The sequence below is a fragment of the Sceloporus undulatus genome, chromosome 1 (genome assembly GCF_019175285.1).
Source record: "Sceloporus undulatus isolate JIND9_A2432 ecotype Alabama chromosome 1, SceUnd_v1.1, whole genome shotgun sequence".
NCBI classification, from domain to species: domain Eukaryota; kingdom Metazoa; phylum Chordata; class Lepidosauria; order Squamata; family Phrynosomatidae; genus Sceloporus; species Sceloporus undulatus.
This window is the reverse complement of record NC_056522.1, coordinates 125,483,847-125,504,824: the sequence shown is the minus strand read 5'-3', so window position 1 is coordinate 125,504,824 and position 20,978 is coordinate 125,483,847. Positions and strand designations below refer to the sequence as shown.

At 39.3% G+C, this 20,978-nt stretch overlaps 1 protein-coding gene across 5 annotated transcripts in view; it reads left to right on the top strand.

Moving 5' to 3' along the window:
* Nucleotides 1-13,615: 13,615 nt before the first annotated feature.
* The window catches only part of SENP6 (SUMO specific peptidase 6), a 109,322-nt gene continuing 101,959 nt past the window's right edge, over nucleotides 13,616-20,978 (top strand). For 4 of the 5 annotated variants that reach the window (XM_042469535.1, XM_042469544.1, XM_042469562.1 and 1 more), the window contains exon 1: nucleotides 17,539-17,783. In XM_042469535.1, coding sequence (XP_042325469.1) covers nucleotides 17,690-17,783 — 94 coding nt within the window. In that variant the 5' untranslated portion in view covers nucleotides 17,539-17,689. Of the gene's footprint in view, nucleotides 13,636-17,538; nucleotides 17,784-20,978 lie in introns of those variants that run through there. The other variant, XM_042469553.1, reaches the window with a different exon arrangement.

Below are 20,978 nucleotides of genomic sequence, written 5' to 3'. Positions count from 1 at the left end.
AATTAAAGCATTCTTAAATGCTTAATTCTTAAAGCATTAGACATGTTGTCATGCAAGTCTTGGAAACATAACTGACATGTTCAATGGGAGTGTTACAGTATTAAATTTTTTTGGTGCATGAGAGGAAAGAGATGAGAATAACCTAATTGTATGTGATAGTGATGTTGATGACAACAATTGCTTACTTGCTAATTAGCTGACTTGTTGTTCACCACTATGATCTTTGGAATAGTGTTATATAAATAAAACAAATTATTATTATTATTATTAACAATTTCTAAAATGTGATACTAGCATATACAATAAGAAGTTTAAAAATAACTGTAATTAGAATAATGATAAATCAGCTTAAAAGAGATGATTGTATCCCTGAATCCTGCTGCACCAGCATTCAGAAAAGATGATAGCAGATTTACTTCTATCTAAGTTCACTGATTTCACTACAAATTATTTTAATCTATTGCTGTTAACTGTCATCAAGTCAACTTTGACTTATGGCAACCCCATGAACAAGAGACCACCAAAGCTGCATCCACACTGGAGAAATATTACAGCTTGACACCACTTTAGTGCCATGGCTGAATGCTATGGGATTCTGGGAACTGCAGTTTTGGAACACTGTCAGTGAGAGCTCTGGTGCCACAACAAACTACAGTTCTCAGAATTCCATAGCATTGAGCCATGGTTGTTAAAGTGGTGTCAACCTGAATCCTTTCTGCAATATGGATGCACACTAAGGCCTGTTACAGACAGCCAAAATGAAGCTGCTTCGAACCTGGAGCATGGCTTTGGTGCGACTTCTGGACTCTTAGGACGCATGCATCATTGAAACACCATACCTCCATTGTGACTCGAAGCAGCTTTATTTTGGCTGTCTGTAACAGGCCTAAATCACCCTATCACCAACAGCTGCTCAAGTCTTGCAAACTCAGAGCCATGGCTTCCTCGATTAAGTCTACCCATCTGGAATGCGGTCTTCCTCTGCTCTTTTCACCTTACCAAACATTATTGTCTTTCTTAGTGAGTCATAACTTCTCATGATAGATCCTAAGTTACAATAGCCTCATCTTAGTCATCTTGGCTTTCAGGGAGAGTTCAGGCTTGATTTGATCTTGGACTTATTTTATCTTTGTGGCAATCCATGGTATTTGCAAAACATTTCTCCAATACGACATTTCAAATGAATTGTTTTTTTCCCTTTCAGCTTTCTTTACTGTACAGCTTTCACAACCATACATAGACATTGGAAATACAATGGCACAGCCAATCCTAACTTTTGTATTCAGTGATATATCTTCAAGATCTTGTCTAGTTCCTAAATAGTTCCCCTTCCAAGTCCTAGGAATTTATCACACAAAGGAGATCAGGAGTTTATCCTGTGAATATCCCAGAAAATCACATAATTATGTGAAATGATTTTACCCAACGTCGCAAAAACCCGCCATTAAAGTGGTCACTAAGAAGCATTAATGTGCATCTTTTTACTTTGGGATTTCAGTAACAATGCATTTCTGATATCACTTTATTTGCACAATTGTGTGTGATAATCATTAGTGCAATTACTCGCCATTTATGCTTTATTTGCAGGATGCTTTAAATGCATTTTAATCTCTCTTTAAAGCCAAAATTAGCCCCAGTGTGATATCTTCTTCTGATTACTTGACTGTGGTGTCCATTCTGATTAATGACTGAGCCATGGTATGGAAAATCTTGAATTATTTCAATGACTTCATCATCTACTTTAAAGTTATATGTCATCTGTGGTCATAATTTTTGTTTTCTTAATGTTAATTGTAAACTTGTCATTGGACTTTTGTTCTTGACTTTTTTCAGTAAGTGTTTTAAATCTTTGCTACTTTCAGCTACTAGTATGGTGTCATATGTATATCTTAAATTGATGATGTTCCTCCAATTTCACACATGCTACCTCCAAATCTAATTTTAGTTTACATATTATATATATGGTGTACAAGTTAAACAGATAGGATAATAAATGCAGCCTTGCTTGACTCCCTTGCCAATTGGAAACTGTTCCATTTTTTTTTGTATTCTGTCCTAACAGTAACAGGTTATGTATGCATCAGGACAATAAAGTGTTGTGGCACGCCCATTTCTTTAACAGTGATCCATAGTTTTTCACAATCGACACTGAAATAGTTCATTTACTTCAATGCAAATCATTTCAAGCAACACTTGGTTCCTATTCTATATTGGTAACTGGGCAGTACAACAGTGACTTTCATTCAGCTTCTGAAAAGGAAGGCAGAGCTATCTGGCTTTATTCTCTAGGTCAAAATGCCATCAAAGCCTTTACAACACAGATGGGTCATATATACTTCCCTAAAGGGTGTTTTTGCAGACCTTATTCTTCCCATTTATTCCCACTGGCACACAAAACGTGGTTTCTGACAACAAAACCATGCTGGGAAAATAACTGCCATAGCAACAGCCCATCCACTGGAATCAAGATGTTCTATCTTGCAGATACACAGAACTCTACAGTTTGGAAGGGCGCTCTGTTAGTCTCCTGCATGTCAGAGCCCCCCCACACACACACACTTTCCAATTTTTTGTGGAAACTGAAATGACTATTTCTAGCGAGAGCAGTAAAGTCCCCAGTGGCTGGGGGGTATAACATAACTACTCCTAGGAAGTTGTCCAGCTCTCCGTTATAATTAATAAATTAGTCCACATTATTGTGCTACAAATATCCTACTCTTTAGTTCTCCATTGTGGCAATGTTACAATAAGGAAGATGGAAGTTTCTGTCCAGTAAATAAGTATTTATTAGGAATTCTTTTTACCTATGGAGAGGCATTATGCCAGAAAACATGCATTTCTTATGATCTCTAAAAAACAAATCTAAACTATACAGCTTACAATTCTATCCAAACATCAGATAATTTGTGTGACAAAACCCACCACTTTTCATGCATGGCCTTGCACAACCACTTTCATGCATGATCTTTAAATGATTAAGCAATAGTAAAAAATGTCTCTAGGTTTCTAGATTTCCTCTAGAACTTTCAAAACCAACACAGGTGCTCAGTGGGTAGATATCTGAGGAGATATACAAATGATGTGTATCTTCCTTCTAAATGCTAAACTCCCAATATATTGAGTGATAATAAACATATCTTTTGGGTACATGTGGAAAGCCCACAGTTGAGCTTGTCCTTTAATAGGCCATAGATATAATCCATATAATTCAGTGACAAAAAATAATGTGATTTAACAAGACAGGTTTATTTGAAAAGGGCACAAGTTCATACAATAAAAATCAGAAAGCAAAAAACTATTTTTTTATTTCTAGTTTGTTTATTGCTGTCTTTTCCCAAGTACTCACTTTGAGTCTCCTCTTAATAGATACTGATAGTCAAGTTTATAAAGAACCAGATGGTTCTATGCTGTATTTCGTGGCATATGATTATAACATACTTTATTTTTCTAAAGAAATTTTGTTATGTTTTCTAGTACTTAATGTATTTTGTTGTTTGCAATGGCCCTCTCATAATGTAGTACAATTGAATTGAAATTAAATGAAGTTTAGAGAAGAGCTTGGAAAATACTTTTTAGATTACAGTGTGCCCTTCTTTTATGCGGGGGATCCATTCCAGACCCCCCCCCCCCCGTAAAACAAAAAGCACGTATGCTCAAGCATTATTACAGGTAAAGGGGCTCGTGCTCGTGGCAGCGCACGATGGAAGAAGCAGCGTATAATAACCCCAGTCAGAATAGGAGTTGTTAATGGCTAGGCATTTTTTTTAGTTGCAATCTTAAAGAATAATGTTTCCTAGCTCTATACAATGTTGGGATTTGTCAACTAAAAAGGCAACTTTTTGAAGCTCTCGAAAGTTGAAGGCATAAGACAATGGTGGCTGTAGGAATGTGGGAGCTATAGTCCAAAAAACAAAACATTGTTTGTAGATCTTTAAAAATGCTAACCAGAACTTCTGTTTGTGGGTCACCCACCTTTTCTGACCCAGACCCATAGCAAACTAGTTAAATTGCTAAACTGCTGTGTTGTTGTTGTTGTTCTGTACCTTCAAGTTATTTTCGAATTATGGAGACCCTAAGATGAACCTGTCACAGGGTTTTCTTGGCAAGATTTGTTCAGAGAGGATTTGAGTTTGCCTTTCTCGGAGGTTGACAGGGTGTGACTTGCTCAGATCATCTAGTAGGTTTCCATGGCTGAACAGGGATTCAGACCCTGTTCTCCTGAGTCCTAGCCCAAAGTTGAAACTGGATATGGTAAAAAAAAAAATGCATACCAGCCAACATTTCTCACATGAAAACCAGGACATATGTGGCCAAGAAACATCAGAGTGTGGTCAAGATGGCAACAGTTATTAATGAAGAACACACAATTAGGAGAAGCTGCCAGAGTTTGCTTTTGCCTGAGTCTATTAGGAATAGCAAGTTCTGCCCCCTTGTCTCCACTTTTCCTGCTGAGTTGAGTTCCAACTACTTTTGTACTTTGAACTCAATTTCCAGCAAATCGAGTAAGCCAAGCACAAAGGGGGATTATGAAAGAAGAGGAGAGAAACTGGGACATTTTAAAAGCAGCAGAAACAGTGGGACTAGAAAATATTAATTGAAACTGTCCTTGCAAAGTGGAGCAGTTGGATGGTGTGAAATGGCTGCTGTGTGGAACTGGCTAGTCAAAAAGTGCAACTAACTTGCCCAGGAAACTTGAGTACAGATCAGAGATTGGGTCTGAGTTTTCAGTAGTGAACCACGGATTGGAACTTTTAATAGTACAACAAAACAACCATTTCATAAAAGGAAAAACAGAAAAAGCAAAGGAATGAAGCAAAACCAAGTAACTTGTCCAATAAAATGACTACATGGAAGAGATCGTGTCTGAAACCACAAATAACAAATTATACATGTGCAACCACAAAGCACAGCTACATATCCATGTCACAGAAGAAAAACTGGCAAAACACACACACACACACACACACACACAGAGATAGAGAGAGATAATATACCTTTTAGACCAAAATACCCTTCACACAATATACTAAATACCAGACTAATAAATAACCAACAGAAAGGCCTTTTGAGAAAATTTCAGTGTATAAGGGCAAAATACTTCCTTTAATCTCCTTTTGTTTGTTTGACAAAATGGTTTGTCAATTTTATTGGTTTCTGGTATATTTAATATTATAAATTATTCTTTAATTTTTACTTTAGTGCACTCTTCTATTTTGTTTTGTTTTGTTTTGTTTTGAACTAGAAGAGTAGCACACATATTTGAAAAAATGAAATGAAAACAGAAGCATAGGAACGCATTTACTAATCAAGGAACATATTCACCTCACTCTATAAGCAATCGCTTAATATTCATGTGTCCCCTAAAGCCTATCCATTCACTTAAAATAATGTTTAAAAGTTAAAACTTCTTTATTCTTCAGTTTAAACAAAGAACTTATCCCAAATGTTTCCCGCCAATTTTTTGATAATGGAATTTATAAATTACCTTGAAAAGTTACCTGGATGTTCTTGCTGTTCCATGTTCTCTCCTATGTCTTTGCAAATGGTTACTTTGAAAATGGGCTTTTGTAAAAACAGGCTCACTCATAACACGAGGTCATTATTCTCAGAAGACATGGCAGCATCATTGGGTGATGTCATTTTAATAAATTACAACCGCATCCTTGATTACTTCAGATGAAATATAATTTGTTTTTAAAAAGTCCCCCATCCCTACTGGTAGCCATTACTGCATTTCTGGGAAGCATTTATATATTGCCAGTAACCTCAGCAATCAACAGTGGGGAGTTGGGGACCCATAAAATCTGATAAATTATCAGTGGCCCAAGTAGTTTCAATTCATATGAATAGTGATCCTGCCCATTCTGCTTTGACATGTACAAGGAACAACACTATATGCTACTTGCCACATACAAGTTCAAACTAGGCAGGATGCTGGGTTATACTGCAAAGCTTAGATACCAAGTAAATTAGAAATAGGCACCTCTCGCTAGGTATTTATTTGTATCTCTTCCAGCGTTGACACAGAAAGACTGATGAGATGAAACTCATTACTGGAAAAAACACTTATTAAAGACTCCTTGGAGTTTGCAAAAAGACATAGAGGAGACGTCGCACATGTGGGAAAAGGGTTATCTGGTCTAGTGAGACCAGAAAAAAACTATATAAAATATATAATTTAAAAAAAAATAGAGAAAGACATGCAGGGCCTGGGAGGAAAGGTGATGAAATAATCTCTTTAGAATGGCCTAGTCAAAGCCCAGACTATAATTCAATTGAGAATCTGTGGCAGACTTGAAAGTTCCTGTTGCTGACAGAGTTGGAGCACTTTTGCCAGGAAAAACTGGCAAAAACTTCAGGTTCCATATGGACAAAGCTCATAGAGATTTATCCAAGGACGTTATCACATGGGGGGAAATTGGAAGGTCAATGCAATGTGATCCCGGATGCAATCATGCAGATTCATGTTATCGCACGAGAGGTTATCACACGTAATCGAAGTCAATGCTAAGTCAGTTTGAACCCAATCCAGGGTCAACTGAGAGATGTGTAAATTCAGGGAAATATAGAATTTACAAATCTTGTTCCACTCCAAAGTTCCGTTCAATTTGAATTTGGCAGGTATGAAACACATGTCTTGGTCGCCCTTGGATTGCCTTCGAATCAGACTACAATTCCGAACCTCCTTTGCTGGCTGCAATTTTTTCCTCCCTCCCTCCCTCTGGCTGTGGGGGTCTTTTCTCTCCTCTCAGAGTACTTCTGGAGCTGTTTTGGGGATGAAGCAGCCCTCCCTCCCCACAGAGACACACACACACTGCCTCCCTCCTCCTCTTCTCAGCCCTTTCTGGCTCTTTCACTTTGCAAACTCACCCTCTTCAACTAGAGGGAAGGGACTGGCTCTCTCTTTCTGTCTCGTGACCCTATCACGGGGTTTGCCATTGCCATTTTCTGAGGAGGCTGAGAGAGTGTGACTTGCACCAGGTCACCCAGTGGAATTCCATCCTTGCCTTCTAGAGTCATAGTCCAATGCTCAAACCAAATACAAGGTTGCTTTGGACTGATTTTGAATTGGTGAATTGCCTAAATAACATGAAATAAGGGGTAATAATAATAATAATAATAATAATAATAATAATTATTATTATTATTTGTATTTTCCCGCCTCTCCCTGCAGATCAAGTTGGGATTACATCAACAAATTAACACATTACAGATATAAAATACAATCAATAAAACACTGACATTATTATTAATTCAATAACATAGCTAAAATATCTAGAATATCTAAAACATTTACAAAACATACATTGTAATCAGAAGTGAAGCATTTTACCTTAAAGATCTCCTATAAGAGGTCAGATGGATAACCCCGCCGGAAGAGACCTGTCTTAAGTGCCTTCTTAAAGGCATCTAAGGTGGTGATAAGACAGATCTCTTCCAGTAGGCTATTCCATAGTTTGTGGCCGTAAACGATCTATGGGAAGTTGACATTAACCTGGGCTTATGGTATTCTAATAAATTCTTCCCAGATGTTCTGAGAGTGTGGGGCACATTCTGTAGGGAGAGGCGTTCCCTCAAGTAACTCAGGCCCAAGCCATGAAGGGCTTTAAAGATAATAACCAACACTTTATACTGTGCTCAGAAACTAATCGACAGCCAGTAAAGATTTTTTAACACAGGTGTTATACGGAAGGCACTGTAGCTTCTACAACATACATTGCAAAAAAAATGTAATGAAGCAATTATCTACATGGGGGGGGGGAGTGCCAAATTCATTGCATTGAGATCTAGCTGATAAAGGCACAACAATGTTGGGTCAAGTTATCAGACCTTTTGTCAAGCCTTTACTCTGGCACACAAGAAGAGAACATAGACCAGTGATGGTGAACCTTTTAGAGACTGAGTGCCCAAACTACAATCCAAAACCCACTTATTTATTGCAAAGTGCCGCATCCCTCTGGCATTCTAGTGACAAACTCTAGTGAACTCTGTTGGGACAATGATGCATGTGCCCACAGAGAGTGCTCCAAGTGCCACCTCTGGCACGTGTGCCATAGGTTCGCCACCACTGAATAGACCATTCAACAGTCCCCTGTGAAGAATTTGCAAGACACTTTGCAGACAAAATCATTCAAATCCACTCTGACTTGGATGCTGTTGTTCAGAGAAGTTCAGTGGATGTAATCTTGGTGCATGCTTATTCTATATGATTGAATGCATGTGTATTCTGAGCATGTGTAGCCTGAGGTTGTGGACAGTATCCCCAGAGAATTAAGAACCACCATGTGTATATTGGATTCTTGCCCTTCCTGGGCTCCTGAAAGCAGCTAGTGAGCGACTGGCCATATGAATAAGGTGAGTGATGAATGCTTCTCTGAAGAATGGGGAGTTTTCATTCTGCCTAAAAGATCCTGTGGTGGGGTTGTTATTGGCCAGTGTCCAACCTACCATTTTTGGGTAAGGTTCTGTAGCAAATAGTGGCCTTCCAGCTCCAGGAATCACCTTCATGGATGATCTTCACATAGAACTTGGACTCAACTCTGAGCCTGGCCACCCAGGTTTCTGCAGTGGCCAGGAGTGCATTTACACCATTGAAACTAGTGTGCTAGATGTGTCCATTCCTTGGAACTTCAGATCTGGCTATAGTGACACATTCCTTACTACTGTAACACACACTTCATGTGTAATTGTAATAATTAATTCTGTTTTACAATAACACTTTTCTATGTTTTTAATTATACTGTTTTAAACTTATAAGCCGCTCTGAGTCCAGGTTTTGGGGAAAGGGCAGGATATAAATAAATATGTTAAGAAAATAATAATAATAATGTAGGTCTTCCTTTGGAAACTTTTCAGAAACTTCAACAGGTCCAAAACGCTGCAGCCAGAATGCTGACCAGTGCCAGTACAGTAATTGGAAGTGTTTAAGTTACTTGTTAAAACAGTTTCACTGGCTAACAGGGTTATTTTTAACCCAGTACATTCAGAAATGAAATGGATCCATTAAATGTATGTGTGTTTCTACTGTCTTGGAACTAGTAAGGATAGCCACCAAGTAAACATAGCTCTTGTTTCCAAGACTGAGATTCAATAAAGAGGGAAACAAAATATACAGTATTTCAAGAAAAGACTAGATGGAGGAGTAGGAAAACCTGTGAATATGCAGATACAGACAAAAAAGAACAAGAATATATTGATTTTTTTTTGAAGGAGTCTGGTTGAATCCAATTATATTTATCAACAGATAGTGATTCTGTAGTGAAAACAAATACTTGAATATTAAGAATAAATTAATAATTTTATAAGTATTTTAAGGATGATTATAAGATTTTCTTTCCTATCACAGTTCCTTTCTTAATCATTTCAGGAAAAGCACCTCCAGCATCTTAACACATCTGTTTGTAGCCTTTGTAAATACTAGGTGAAAAGATAAATGGAAAACTGGACTTTTTCAGCTTTGTTCTTGTGGGGAAAGTTTCTCCTAGATGGAAGGTGGAGTAATGCCAAAAAATGCTAATTACTGGCTAAATCTCAGAGGAGTAAACTTATTCTCTCAAAAGTATTCACATATCTTGAGTTTTAGATGAGCACACACATATCTAAAGGTGTATATATCAGATTTTTACCTTTAGCATTCCTTAACAACAGGGCATGCTAAATTTTGCCCATCTGACATGGGGGGAAATTTTGTGTGACAGAAATCACTGCAGTGTCTATAAGTGAACATGAACATGGTACAAATGGGATTTAATGCACATCCACAGCATGTATAAATACAAAGAGTATGGGGCACTATTAACTTTTCTATAGGGGATATAATGGTCTAACTGAGCCATCGTTTCCCATCATTGATTTTAGACATTATAGAATAATTCTTTCTAACAGCAAACTCAAGTGATAAGTGATGTCAGGATTGCAGCTGAAACAGGGCCACTAAGAACAAGAGGGAAGTATCATGGTATTTTAGGGAATCCCAAATTTAGGTAAAATAAAAAGTATTACCATCTACATGTTGGACTAGCCAAAATTTTCAGATTATTTGGATAACACAGACAGCACCAAATATCTTGCTTTAAAACTATAGTGTGAATAACTTGTTATATCACACCATATATCACACTTGTTGGTATGAGCCTTCAAGTCTGAAAATAGAAATACAATGGGATGTCCAATGCTTGTTATTCATTTACTTACTTTATAAACTACCTGTCCCCAAACCAGGAACCCAAGGTGGCTCACATCATAGATTAAAACAAAGTACTGTACAATTATATATATATATATATATATATATATATATATATATATATGGGTTAATGTTGCATTAATGCACAATGTGTGCGACGTTGTCTGAAAACAATCTCGCTTTTGTGGGATTTCCCCAGATTTAAATCCTGTTTTTGCATGGGATTTGGCCGCTTCCCTCCCATGTGATAAACTCTACAGTGCTTTATAGTGCTGTTTTGTATGTTCACATCCTGCGTCCATTAATGGTTATAACAGAACTGTTGATGGTTCATTTACTGTTGATACTGTTTCTCCCATTCGCCTTCTTTAAGTCATTTTCAGAAGAATAACAATTAAAATACTCTATTTTGTGATAGCGTTAAGGTATTAGTTTATATGAGTGTTTACGTGTATGGTAGTAATATAGGCTCTGACAACTGTAAAGCATCGTAGAGATTTTAGAAGAAGCATTGAGTGTCAGTGTCTCACATTTGTCCATTAGCCATATTTTGTCTGCCATGTGTCAGAAGAGTAATGCTCTCTAGGGAAGACACTTAGAATATTTATGGAAATCTGTTTGGAATTACTGGTTCAACCTAAACATTTGTTATTCTTGCACATAAGTACTGAGGTTGAAGAAGTGAAATTACTATGTCATAAAGTACAATGTGTTCATAGCACTACTGAGATGTTATGGTAGTGTGGAAACTGATGTATCAACAGAAAGGTTTAGGATCATGGTAACATGGAGATTAAATTTAATTGATGACTACTTTTGGGATTAACATGTTGTGTTGATTGTTTTCCCTGTTTCTTCAGATTCCAAAGGCTGGAAAACTACAGCTGTAATTCAGCATGCCTTCCAACTCTATTTTTCTATGTCATTGCTATTGTATAGCATTGTGTATAGATGAATAGTATCAACTGTACATGGAATGCTAGCCTCAGTTGGTAGTGGCCAAAAACCTCTTGGTATATACCACATGCATGATGGTCCATTACCATCATGGTAGCACTTTTTCTGGTCCTATGCAGAGAGAAATGGAAGGAGCAGATAGGGAAAAAACAGGCTGCCACCACTAAGTTCCTATTTTCTCCAATTCATGGCTTTGTGGGTGCAAGGGCGAACAAATGTACTCTGGGAGGGATGGCTGGAAAATTATCTGTGCCACAGGACAGGCAATAGTCCAAACTAACTCTCTCACTCTGAGCAATACCTCCACCTTCCCACTGGTAGCAGAAACTTTTAAATTTACAGTTGGCCTTCCATATCAGTGGGCTAGCCATCCATGGATTGAAGCATCTGTGGATGGCATTATCATCAATGGCAGTACATACACATAGCCACGCCGACACATACGCATGTCGGTGTCCATTGACAGTAATGGGACTTGAGGTATCCGCAGGCAGGTACAAAACTGAATCCCTGCTGATATGGAGAGCCAACTGTATTTGCTCTTACAGTATTTGAATGTGATATACATTACCCTATACCAGCAATGGTCTTTTACATTCTACACTCTACATTAGACAGTCTACATTGGACAAACAGGGCAGTCTCTATGGCCCTGAGGAGATGGGATAGAAAAGCACAGGCTTAGCCCATGCTATTCTGGTCTGGCTGCTCACCTGGGTCAGTCCCTGGGTTATCGCATGCGCTCCGTACTGTGCTGTTACTCCTACTGTAATGAGTCCCGCCACCGTGTCTGACACAGAAACCAGGCACCTGCTTGTTCCCATGTGGGCAGGCATTCATTTCCACATAAAATGCAGCAAAAAGGCTTCCTAGTAGGAGCGATGGTGCAGAATGGTGAGGAGTGAATGAGGTCTGTTTAAACAGCCAGGGTTTGCTGCAAAGTTTCCAGGAAATTCTGCAGCAAACCAGGGGTCAAATTAACTGGTGTTAAGGGCTGGTTAGTCCTGGATCAGGTCGGCTCTGCCAGATCTGTGTCTGGTCTGCTAAGATCTGGCCTGTGTTTTCCAAACAAGACAATGCGAGGCCAAGGGGAATATGTGGTTTGGCTTATGCAGACAGCCCCTCTATAATGGACACAAATCTGACATTTGAAACTGCATTACCCAAACTCCCAGTTGCAGAACATTTGAACCTTACTGGACATAGAGTAAGAAATTTAAAAGTTGCAGTCTTTGAACAAGGAAATTACAAAGGAAGACTAGAGACAGAAACAGCTGGACTGAATTATATTCACAGATTCTAATCCACTAGCAAATGTATCTACAAAGATAATGGCTTCATCACTACATAGATTAATATAAAAGTACTCATTAGTGCACATATAACAAAAATAATATTCTCAGAGTTTTGAACACAAGGAAACTGACTTTTGGTAAATAGATGTATTGTTTTCACCTATCAACACTAACTACTGTATAGATCTGAAAGACTTGTATGACCTCACACAGCCCTTTGAAAAATAAGGGCAAGGGACAGGTTTTGCAACTTTCTGGATCCTATTGCATTCTATCCCATTCCCACAACTGTATAAATGTACTTTATACCTGAGGCCTTAATAGCAGTGAGTACTGCATCTAAAGAAGTGGGTTTATATCTACAAAAGCTCAAGCTAAAACAAAACAAAACAAACCAGTTAGTTTTAAAAGTGTTGCAACGTTCCTCCCTCCACCTCCCTTTCTCCTTTTCACAGCATAAATATCCCACCATATCCATATTGCTAGAATAGCATCTTTGCTAAGAACATGACTGTTACAAGCTGCTATTTCCTGTCTTTTTGCAGTCTGATGGAAGTAAAATTGTCTCATTTAACACACTGATTTTAATATCTGCACCAGCATATCTCGTTATGATAACTGTAATATGCCATGTCTGGTGAATACTCTGTCCTAAACATTTAGATTCTGCTGCAACATATATTTTCTAAGGTATTACACTGTTAAGAGAAACTATGGCCATGGCCTGGAAATAATAAGGGTGCCTGTAGTAAACAAGGCCATAGTATCCCTAGCTGATCAGATGCAAATACTATGTGCACCCTTTGACTTCTGTTTCTTGAGAGTCATGTTGGACTTGTTGCTACTAGCAGTGCTTTCTTCCATCTACTCACTGTGTAGATGGTTTTGCCTCTTTCTGGATAAGTCAGACCTTACTGTGCTGATCCATATTTCTATAGCTTTGAGGTTTATGTCTGTGGCTATTTTATGGCCATTTTAAAACCGTTGAATCTAAACTGTAAAATCTAGAATCTGAAATGCCTGAAATAAGAGGAATATTTTCACCTGTCACAGAAAACATAACAGAGTGTTGGCTGTGTTTCCAGGGGGAGGGCATTCTGTAAATGGAGTGTCACAACTGAGAAGGCCCTCTCTGTTGTAGCTTTGGGCATCAGTCCATTTGGAAAGAAGATCTTGAAACCTGACCTAAGGATATGGGTACGTACATGTGGAAATATGTCAGGATTGGGTAACTGTGACCTTGGTGTTGAATTGGAACATTAATGATCTTGCATCAATGGATATGATGATTGAATCCAGGTTATCAGGCAGAGCATACGTCTCTGTATCAGTTTGCTTGGACCCTGAAAACATCAAGAGAGGCCCATCTCCCAGTCACAAGCACAGTTGGTGGAGATGAGAGATACGGGTGGTGAAACTGCATTAACTGCCTTGGCTCAATGCTAAGGAATTCTGAAAACTGTAGTTTTGTGAGACATTCATCCTCCTCTGACAGAGAAGACTGGTGCCACGGTAAACTACAATTCCCAAGATTCCCTAGCACCGAGCTCCTTTCTTAAAGCGGTCTTAAAATTGGATTATTTCTGCAGTGCGTTTTGGACCTGGAACTCTTTTTCCAGTGGGCTCCTCATTGTCAAAAAATCTCTTAATCCTGACCATCTTTTAAAACAGAAAGTTTTCAGATAATGAGCAACAAATGCTGTATTATCTTAAATTGAACTTTTAGACTACATTTTTATAATTTAATTGCATTTTTATCTTTTTAAGTGTAGGTGTGAATTGTTTTAATAATGTGAATAATTTGATTCCATTTTAATACATCTGATTAGGCAGACTTGTCTATGAAAGCTTATGCTCGAACCTTCTTTCTCAAAGGCAGTACAATATCCCTTTGCGTACGCATGCATCCAGACTAACATGGATATGTTGCTGAATTCTCCCACAATAGAATAGAAAAAGTGTGAGTTGGGGCTGCTTGTTATGGGCTAGTCTACATGTGAGTGTATTATGCAAATTGCTACACATTTTACACATTTGCATCAATGCTTAATTGTCTTTATTTCCCTGTGCAAATTCACATCTGTTTGCCCTCACTCTGATGAAAATGTGCAGCCATGTGAAGCCATCTGGACAGACAGCCACATGTTCTATAATGCACATCTTTGCTGATATTGTTGTTATTGTTGTTGTTGTTATTATTATTATTATTATTAATTTGCATCCCGCTCTTTTCCAACCCTTGGGACTCAAAGTGCCTCGATTCGCTGAAACCACGATCCCTTTTTCTGCAGTTTGAGAATCCTCTTCCTGCAAAAATAAATAAATAAACAAATAAATAAATAAATAAATAAAGTGTGGATTCCTCTAAATGACATGTGGAGGGCTCACATTTTATTTGAATAGAATGGGGAGTATTTTAATCAAGTAGTCAACCCCTATGGCTCAGGCTTTTTTGGGTGACCTCTTTTTTATTTGTTTTGTTGGGTGAACTGCCTCCCTTGGAAACCCACAGATGTGTCTATTCACCTTTTAAATAGGTTGTGGGGTCTCCCTGCACTATTCAACATTACTGGTCACAGACACATTTGTTTTTCTCAAGGTTTTTAAAATGTGATTTTTAGCACATGGGATGCTCTGAGGTCCCCAGAGCATCCCAGGAGCAGAAAATTGCCATCCCCAACTTGTCCTGGACTGCATAGTATGTGAAATAAAATGATGCCTTGACCAAACCCTTCAAGACGTTTCTGTTGTTGTGTGCCTTCAAGATGTTTCTGACTTATGGCAACTCTATCATGGTTTTTTTTTTTTTGTCATGATTTGTTCAAAGAGGGTTTGCCATTGCCATCCTCTGGGGCTTTGAGAGTGTGACTCAACCAAGGTCACCCAATGGATTTGCAGGGCTAAGTGGTTATTTTAACCCTGATTCCCCAGTGTCGTAATCCATTGTTCAAACCATTACACCAAGCTGGGTTTGTTTATTTATTTTAAAAATGAAATAAATTAATAAATTAAACAAACAAGCGTTTATGTTCATTTAAATACGCACACACATAACCCCCCCGCACGTATATATATTGAGCACACACACACACACAGCATATATAATGGATCTCTTCCGGCAGGCATTCCCAGATTGATAGACGGGCTCTCCCATTGTCCCATAATTGTGGTTGCTTTACTCATGCCATAATGCCTCATTTTAATGAAGGTTAATTTTAGATTGATTTTAGTAAATTGATTGTATTTTATGATGTTTTCCATTTTAATTGGGGGTTAGGGAATTATGTTTAATTAATGTCATTGTGATTTTATGATTGTTACCCACCTCGATCCTTCGGGGGAGGTGGGCTCTAAATAATAATCATCATAATTATTATTATATATAAACATGCATATGTTCTTTCAATATATATATATATATATAATATGTAAATAATGTCTCTCCATATATATATTATAATGAAAGAACATCTCTCTCTCTCTCCCTCCCTCCCTCCCTCCCCCCTTTCTATATATATACAGACACTCTTTCCATACATATACATGGCGCACTACAGACCGCCAAAAAATGGCAGCCTGCTTGCGCATGTTTTTCCTCCAGTAGGAAGCTGCAGCCGCCACGCAACCCTAATATGTGGCCAGGCCGGCGCAAAGCACTGGTCTGGACCGCACCTATATATAGTAAAGAAAGTCCATAGATAGATAGATGCTCTTTTCACACACACACACACACACACACACACACATGTATATATAGTTGGCACTCCTTATCCATGGATTTGTAATACACAGATTCAAGCATCCACGGTTTGAAAATATCCTAAAAAAGTATAAATTCCAAGTATCAAATCTTGATTTCCCATTTTATATAAGGGACACCATTTTTGATATGCCATGTTAATGGGACTTGAGCATCCATGTACAGTATTTTATTATTCATGGGGGTTCCTGTAACCAAACCCCAACGGATAACAAGGGCCCACTGTATATGCTCATTCCTTACTATATATATATATATATATATATATAGACACTCTTTCCATATATATATATATACTGTATATGTATGTATGCTTTTTCCATATATAGATAGATGCTTCCCATATATATATATGAAAAGTGTCTATATATATGTGTGTGTGTGTGTGTGTGTGTGTGTGTGTACCTATATCTACAGGGCTGAAACTGGGAAGGAAAAGCCAGGGAGGCAAAAAATCAAACAACCAAGAGCCATTACATCAGGACCATCTTCTCCTGACTAAAAAAGACACCTCAGCTGCGGCCATTTTAAGCCTGGGGGCTTATTTTACAGTATTTAATACCCCCACCCTTCATTCCTAAAAGGCTCTCAGGGTGGCTTACTATCATAATTATTATTACTATTATTATTAATTACACGGTTCCTTGCCCCTCAGGTTTACAATCATACAAATAAAGAGAGGCCAAGGTGTTGTTGTTGTTGTTGCTGCGTTTTTGTGGGCACATAAAACTGGATTGTGTTTTTTTATGTGTGGGAACAAGAAAAGGAAGAGGAGGCGGCTTCTTTTAAGGAAGGAAAGAGGGAAGGAAGGAAGAAAAGGAGGAAGAGGCGGTGTGTAATGAAGGCTGGGCGACGGTTGTGAGGGAAGCACTGAGCACCAGGGAAAGGTGGCGACTGAGGGGGGGGGGGAGTCCATTTTCCCCGCCTTTTGGGGTGGCAGAAGGCGGAGTGAGCACAGGCACAGAGAGAGAGAGAGAGACAGGAAAGCCCAGCCTTCCTTGCTGACTGAGGCCTCCTCCTTTTTGTCTCCATCCCGAAGCACCGGGGTAGCGTCGAAGACGACGCCGCCAGGCCATAAAGGAAGGCGGGGAGGAGAAGAAAAAAAAGGAGGAGGCGTCCATATATCCTTTCCTGAGACTGTCCCCAAACTCAACGCTAGGAGGAGGAGAGGCCTAGTCAGGTCAGAAAGGAGAGAGAGAGGGAGACATATTGTGGTCCTTATATATAGATATAGATATATATACACACACACACACACACACATATATATATATATCTATATTGCTAGGCCTCGTCTCCTCGCGCATATATATATATATATATATATATATTAGGCCTAGTCTCCCCACTCTAAGGAGGAGGAGCAGCAGCAGCAGCCTGGGACCCAGACTAACATATATATATATCTATATATATATCTCTCTGTGTCTCTGTATATCTATCTATATATATGTTTGTGTTTGGCGTGATGGTGTAAGGAAGGAAGCGAAGATGGCCGGAGGAGGCGGCGGCGGCGGCGGCGGCGGCAATGGGGGAGGCCTCGGCCGGAGTGTCGGGGGCTCCAGGCAGAGCAACTTTCTGGAGGGTAAGTATTGGTTTTGTAAGGCGGGGAAGGGCTCTCCTTGCAGGCTCGGTTCGTGGAAGGAAGGGCCTCTCCATTGAGGGCGAATTGGGTGTCTTTTATTTACCCCCCCCCCATTCTCCTCCTCCGAGGCAGGTTAGTGTCCTCCTTTTCCAGGGCTTATGCTCATTCCATTCCAAGGGCTTCTGCCCAGGAGTTGTTCCAGAACGCCCTCCATTTTGAGCAGGACTAAGGCAGCACTTTATATTTCTAGGAGTGTCTTTGCAGCTCAGGGTGACCAGGCTTCCTCCTTTTCCAGGACTACTTCGCCTCGATTCCAAGGCTTCTGCCCAGGAGGAGTTCCAGAACGTCCTCCATTTTGAGCAGGACTAAAAAAAAAAGAGTATGACTTCACGTTTCTGTGGGTGATTTAGCTCAGGTTGACCAGGCGTCCTCCTTTTCCAGGGCTTGTCCTCAGTTTCAAGGCGGCTTCTGCCCAGGAGGAGTTCCAAAATGTCCTCCATTTTGAGCATCACTTTACATTTCTAGAAGTGTTTTTAGAGCTCAGGGTGACCAGGCATCTTCCCTTTTTCAGGGCCTATCCTTCATTTCAAGGCTTCTGCCCAGGAGGAGTTCCAAAATATCCTCCATTTTGAGCAGGACCCCAAAGCATGAATTTGTATTTCTGTGAGTGTTTTCAGCTTCTGTTTGGTTGTCTTCTCCATTTTTCTTGAAGGTCCTACATTTTGGGGTGCCTTGTCCTCCTTTGCAGGTATGACATCTGGTCACTATAGTTTCTAGAAGTAGTCTGAGTCCAGGGCCAAGGTGTATGGAGAAGGAGATGAGATGTTAAATAGGTGGCCTTTACCTTAAACGAAGGAGGGAGGGGATATACCTGGATGTTGGGGTTCAAAAGAGAGTGTAGGGTTGGATGGCAGGGTAAGGGTAATGTTTATGTTACAACTGACTTTAATAATAGACACTTTTGTACTCGGGTAGCTGTGTTGGCCATACAGCAAAATAGAATATCATCCCAAATCCACAACACACAGAACACACATGGCTGCACTTTCCAGATGCATCAGGTACGGGGTGGGGGGGGATTTTCGTTGGTCCAATAAAGGTTTCATTGTTGGGCCAACCAAAATGCACAAAATATAGGATGCAAGCATTCGCAGCAAAGTACAATAACATCCCAAATCCACAAAGCAGTGATACCTTTATTCGGTCGACCAAAAAACACAAAATACACGGTGCATAGCAAAGCACAGTAACATCCCAAATCCACGAAATGGTGACAGCTTTATTAGGCCATCCAAAATGCATGAAATGCATGATACAGGCTTTCGTGGCAAAGTACAATAACATCCAGAGTCCACAAAACAGTGGTATTTTTATTCGGACAACCAAAATACTCAAAATACATGATGCAAACAAATCCACAAAACAGTGATACCTTTTGTGTTTAGCTGCTCACTATGGTCAGGTCCTGCAGGTGGTGGCTTGCCCTCCATTCTTGCTGTCCCCTCCCTCCAATATATTCCTCTTATTTTGTGTTTCTTTTTATATTCATATACATTTTGAAAAGGTAAAATGCTATCTTGAAGATGTTGGGATGGACTAGCAGAAGAGTCCCAAGGTGGGAAATCCCAATGCTCACTACTAATTTGAATGCGCTTTTTCCTCCCATACCCGGTGTACCTGGAAAGTGCAGTTGTGTGTATTTTTATGATGTAAAGATTTTAATAAGCTAGGTAAGCATACCTATGGCTACATCTGGCTTGCCCCTACAATAATAATATTTGCCCCTACAATAATGGTTTGAGTGTTAGACTGTGAGTCTGCGGACCAGGGTTTGAATCTGGCTCGGACATGTAAATCCACTGGGTGACCTTCGGCAAGTCACACACTCTCAGCTTCAGAGGATGTCAATGGTAAACCTCCTCTGAATAAATATTGCCAAGAAAACACTGTGAGGGTTGCTGAAAGTTGGATACGACTTGAATGATTTTCCCAGTCCTCCCCCCTCCCCCGAAGAGTTTCAAACCACTGCATATATTCTATAATAGCATGCATTTATACAGCAGATGTATTTTCTCACTAATTACTGGTAATTATTTTGCGTATATTATTTTGAATGATTCATTCCTTGAAATTGGATAGTGTGATTTCATGCTAATAGTTCAAACTATAAGATTAAGAACAGTCTGAAGGCAGATTTATCAAAGATCTTTGTAGGAAGACATTGCAAAGAGAAAAATAAATGGCCTTTTTTCTATCATAAATTTATAAAATTGGGTAGCATGTTTATTATCTTTGTATTTAATTCAGTGATAATGTCCACTGTGCTTCCAGTGCATTTTTGTACATGCTTCGTGTAACTAAAGTGTGAAGGATTCCTGAAATGCAGTGCTTGGGATAGTGTGACAGCATAGTACCAGGAAAATGACAGCGCATTATTGAAGCAGGCTGAAAGAAAGGTTTCAGCTTGACTCACAGTGCAGCCACCCACACTGGTGGCTAATCCATATGGAAAGCTATCTGTATGACATGATCTGTGCTGTTGTGGCAGTTCCATCACATTGTAAACCATGGCATACCCAAAAGGGACTCATGGGTTGAAAGTGGGGGTGAAAGTTGTTGCAGTGGTGTATGAAGGTGTAGCAACTTTAATGCAGGTGTGTTCACATTGTGATCTACAAGCCTGCTTGCATGAGTAAATTAGGTGTATAATTCTCTGTGAGTTATGTACCATCAAAGGGTAACAAGCAAAAGAAAGCTGCTGGCAGTACTATCAGTAGTAGCTGATTTATGTTCAGGTAAAAAAGTTACACTTGAATGTCAAGCTAAAGTATCATTTAGTGAGACATAGGCTGCATCTGCACTGCAGAAATAATCCAGTTTGACACCATTTTAGCTATCATGACGCAGTGCTATGGAATTCTAGGAATTGTAGCAGACAGAAAAGGCTAAATGTCTCACAAAATTACAATTCCCAGAATTCCATAGCATTGCACAATGGCAGTTAAAGTGAGGTAAAACTGGATTATTTCTGCAGTGCAGATACTGCCATAAATGAATCTAGCTGCCCCACCCGATTTATATACACATCCCCCCTCCTGTACAACCACATAGAGTTCAGAAGTGTCTGTGTCGTCTTTGGATTAAACACGCTTTGCTGTGTCCCATAGCCTGCCCAATTAAATTCAATTTTAACTA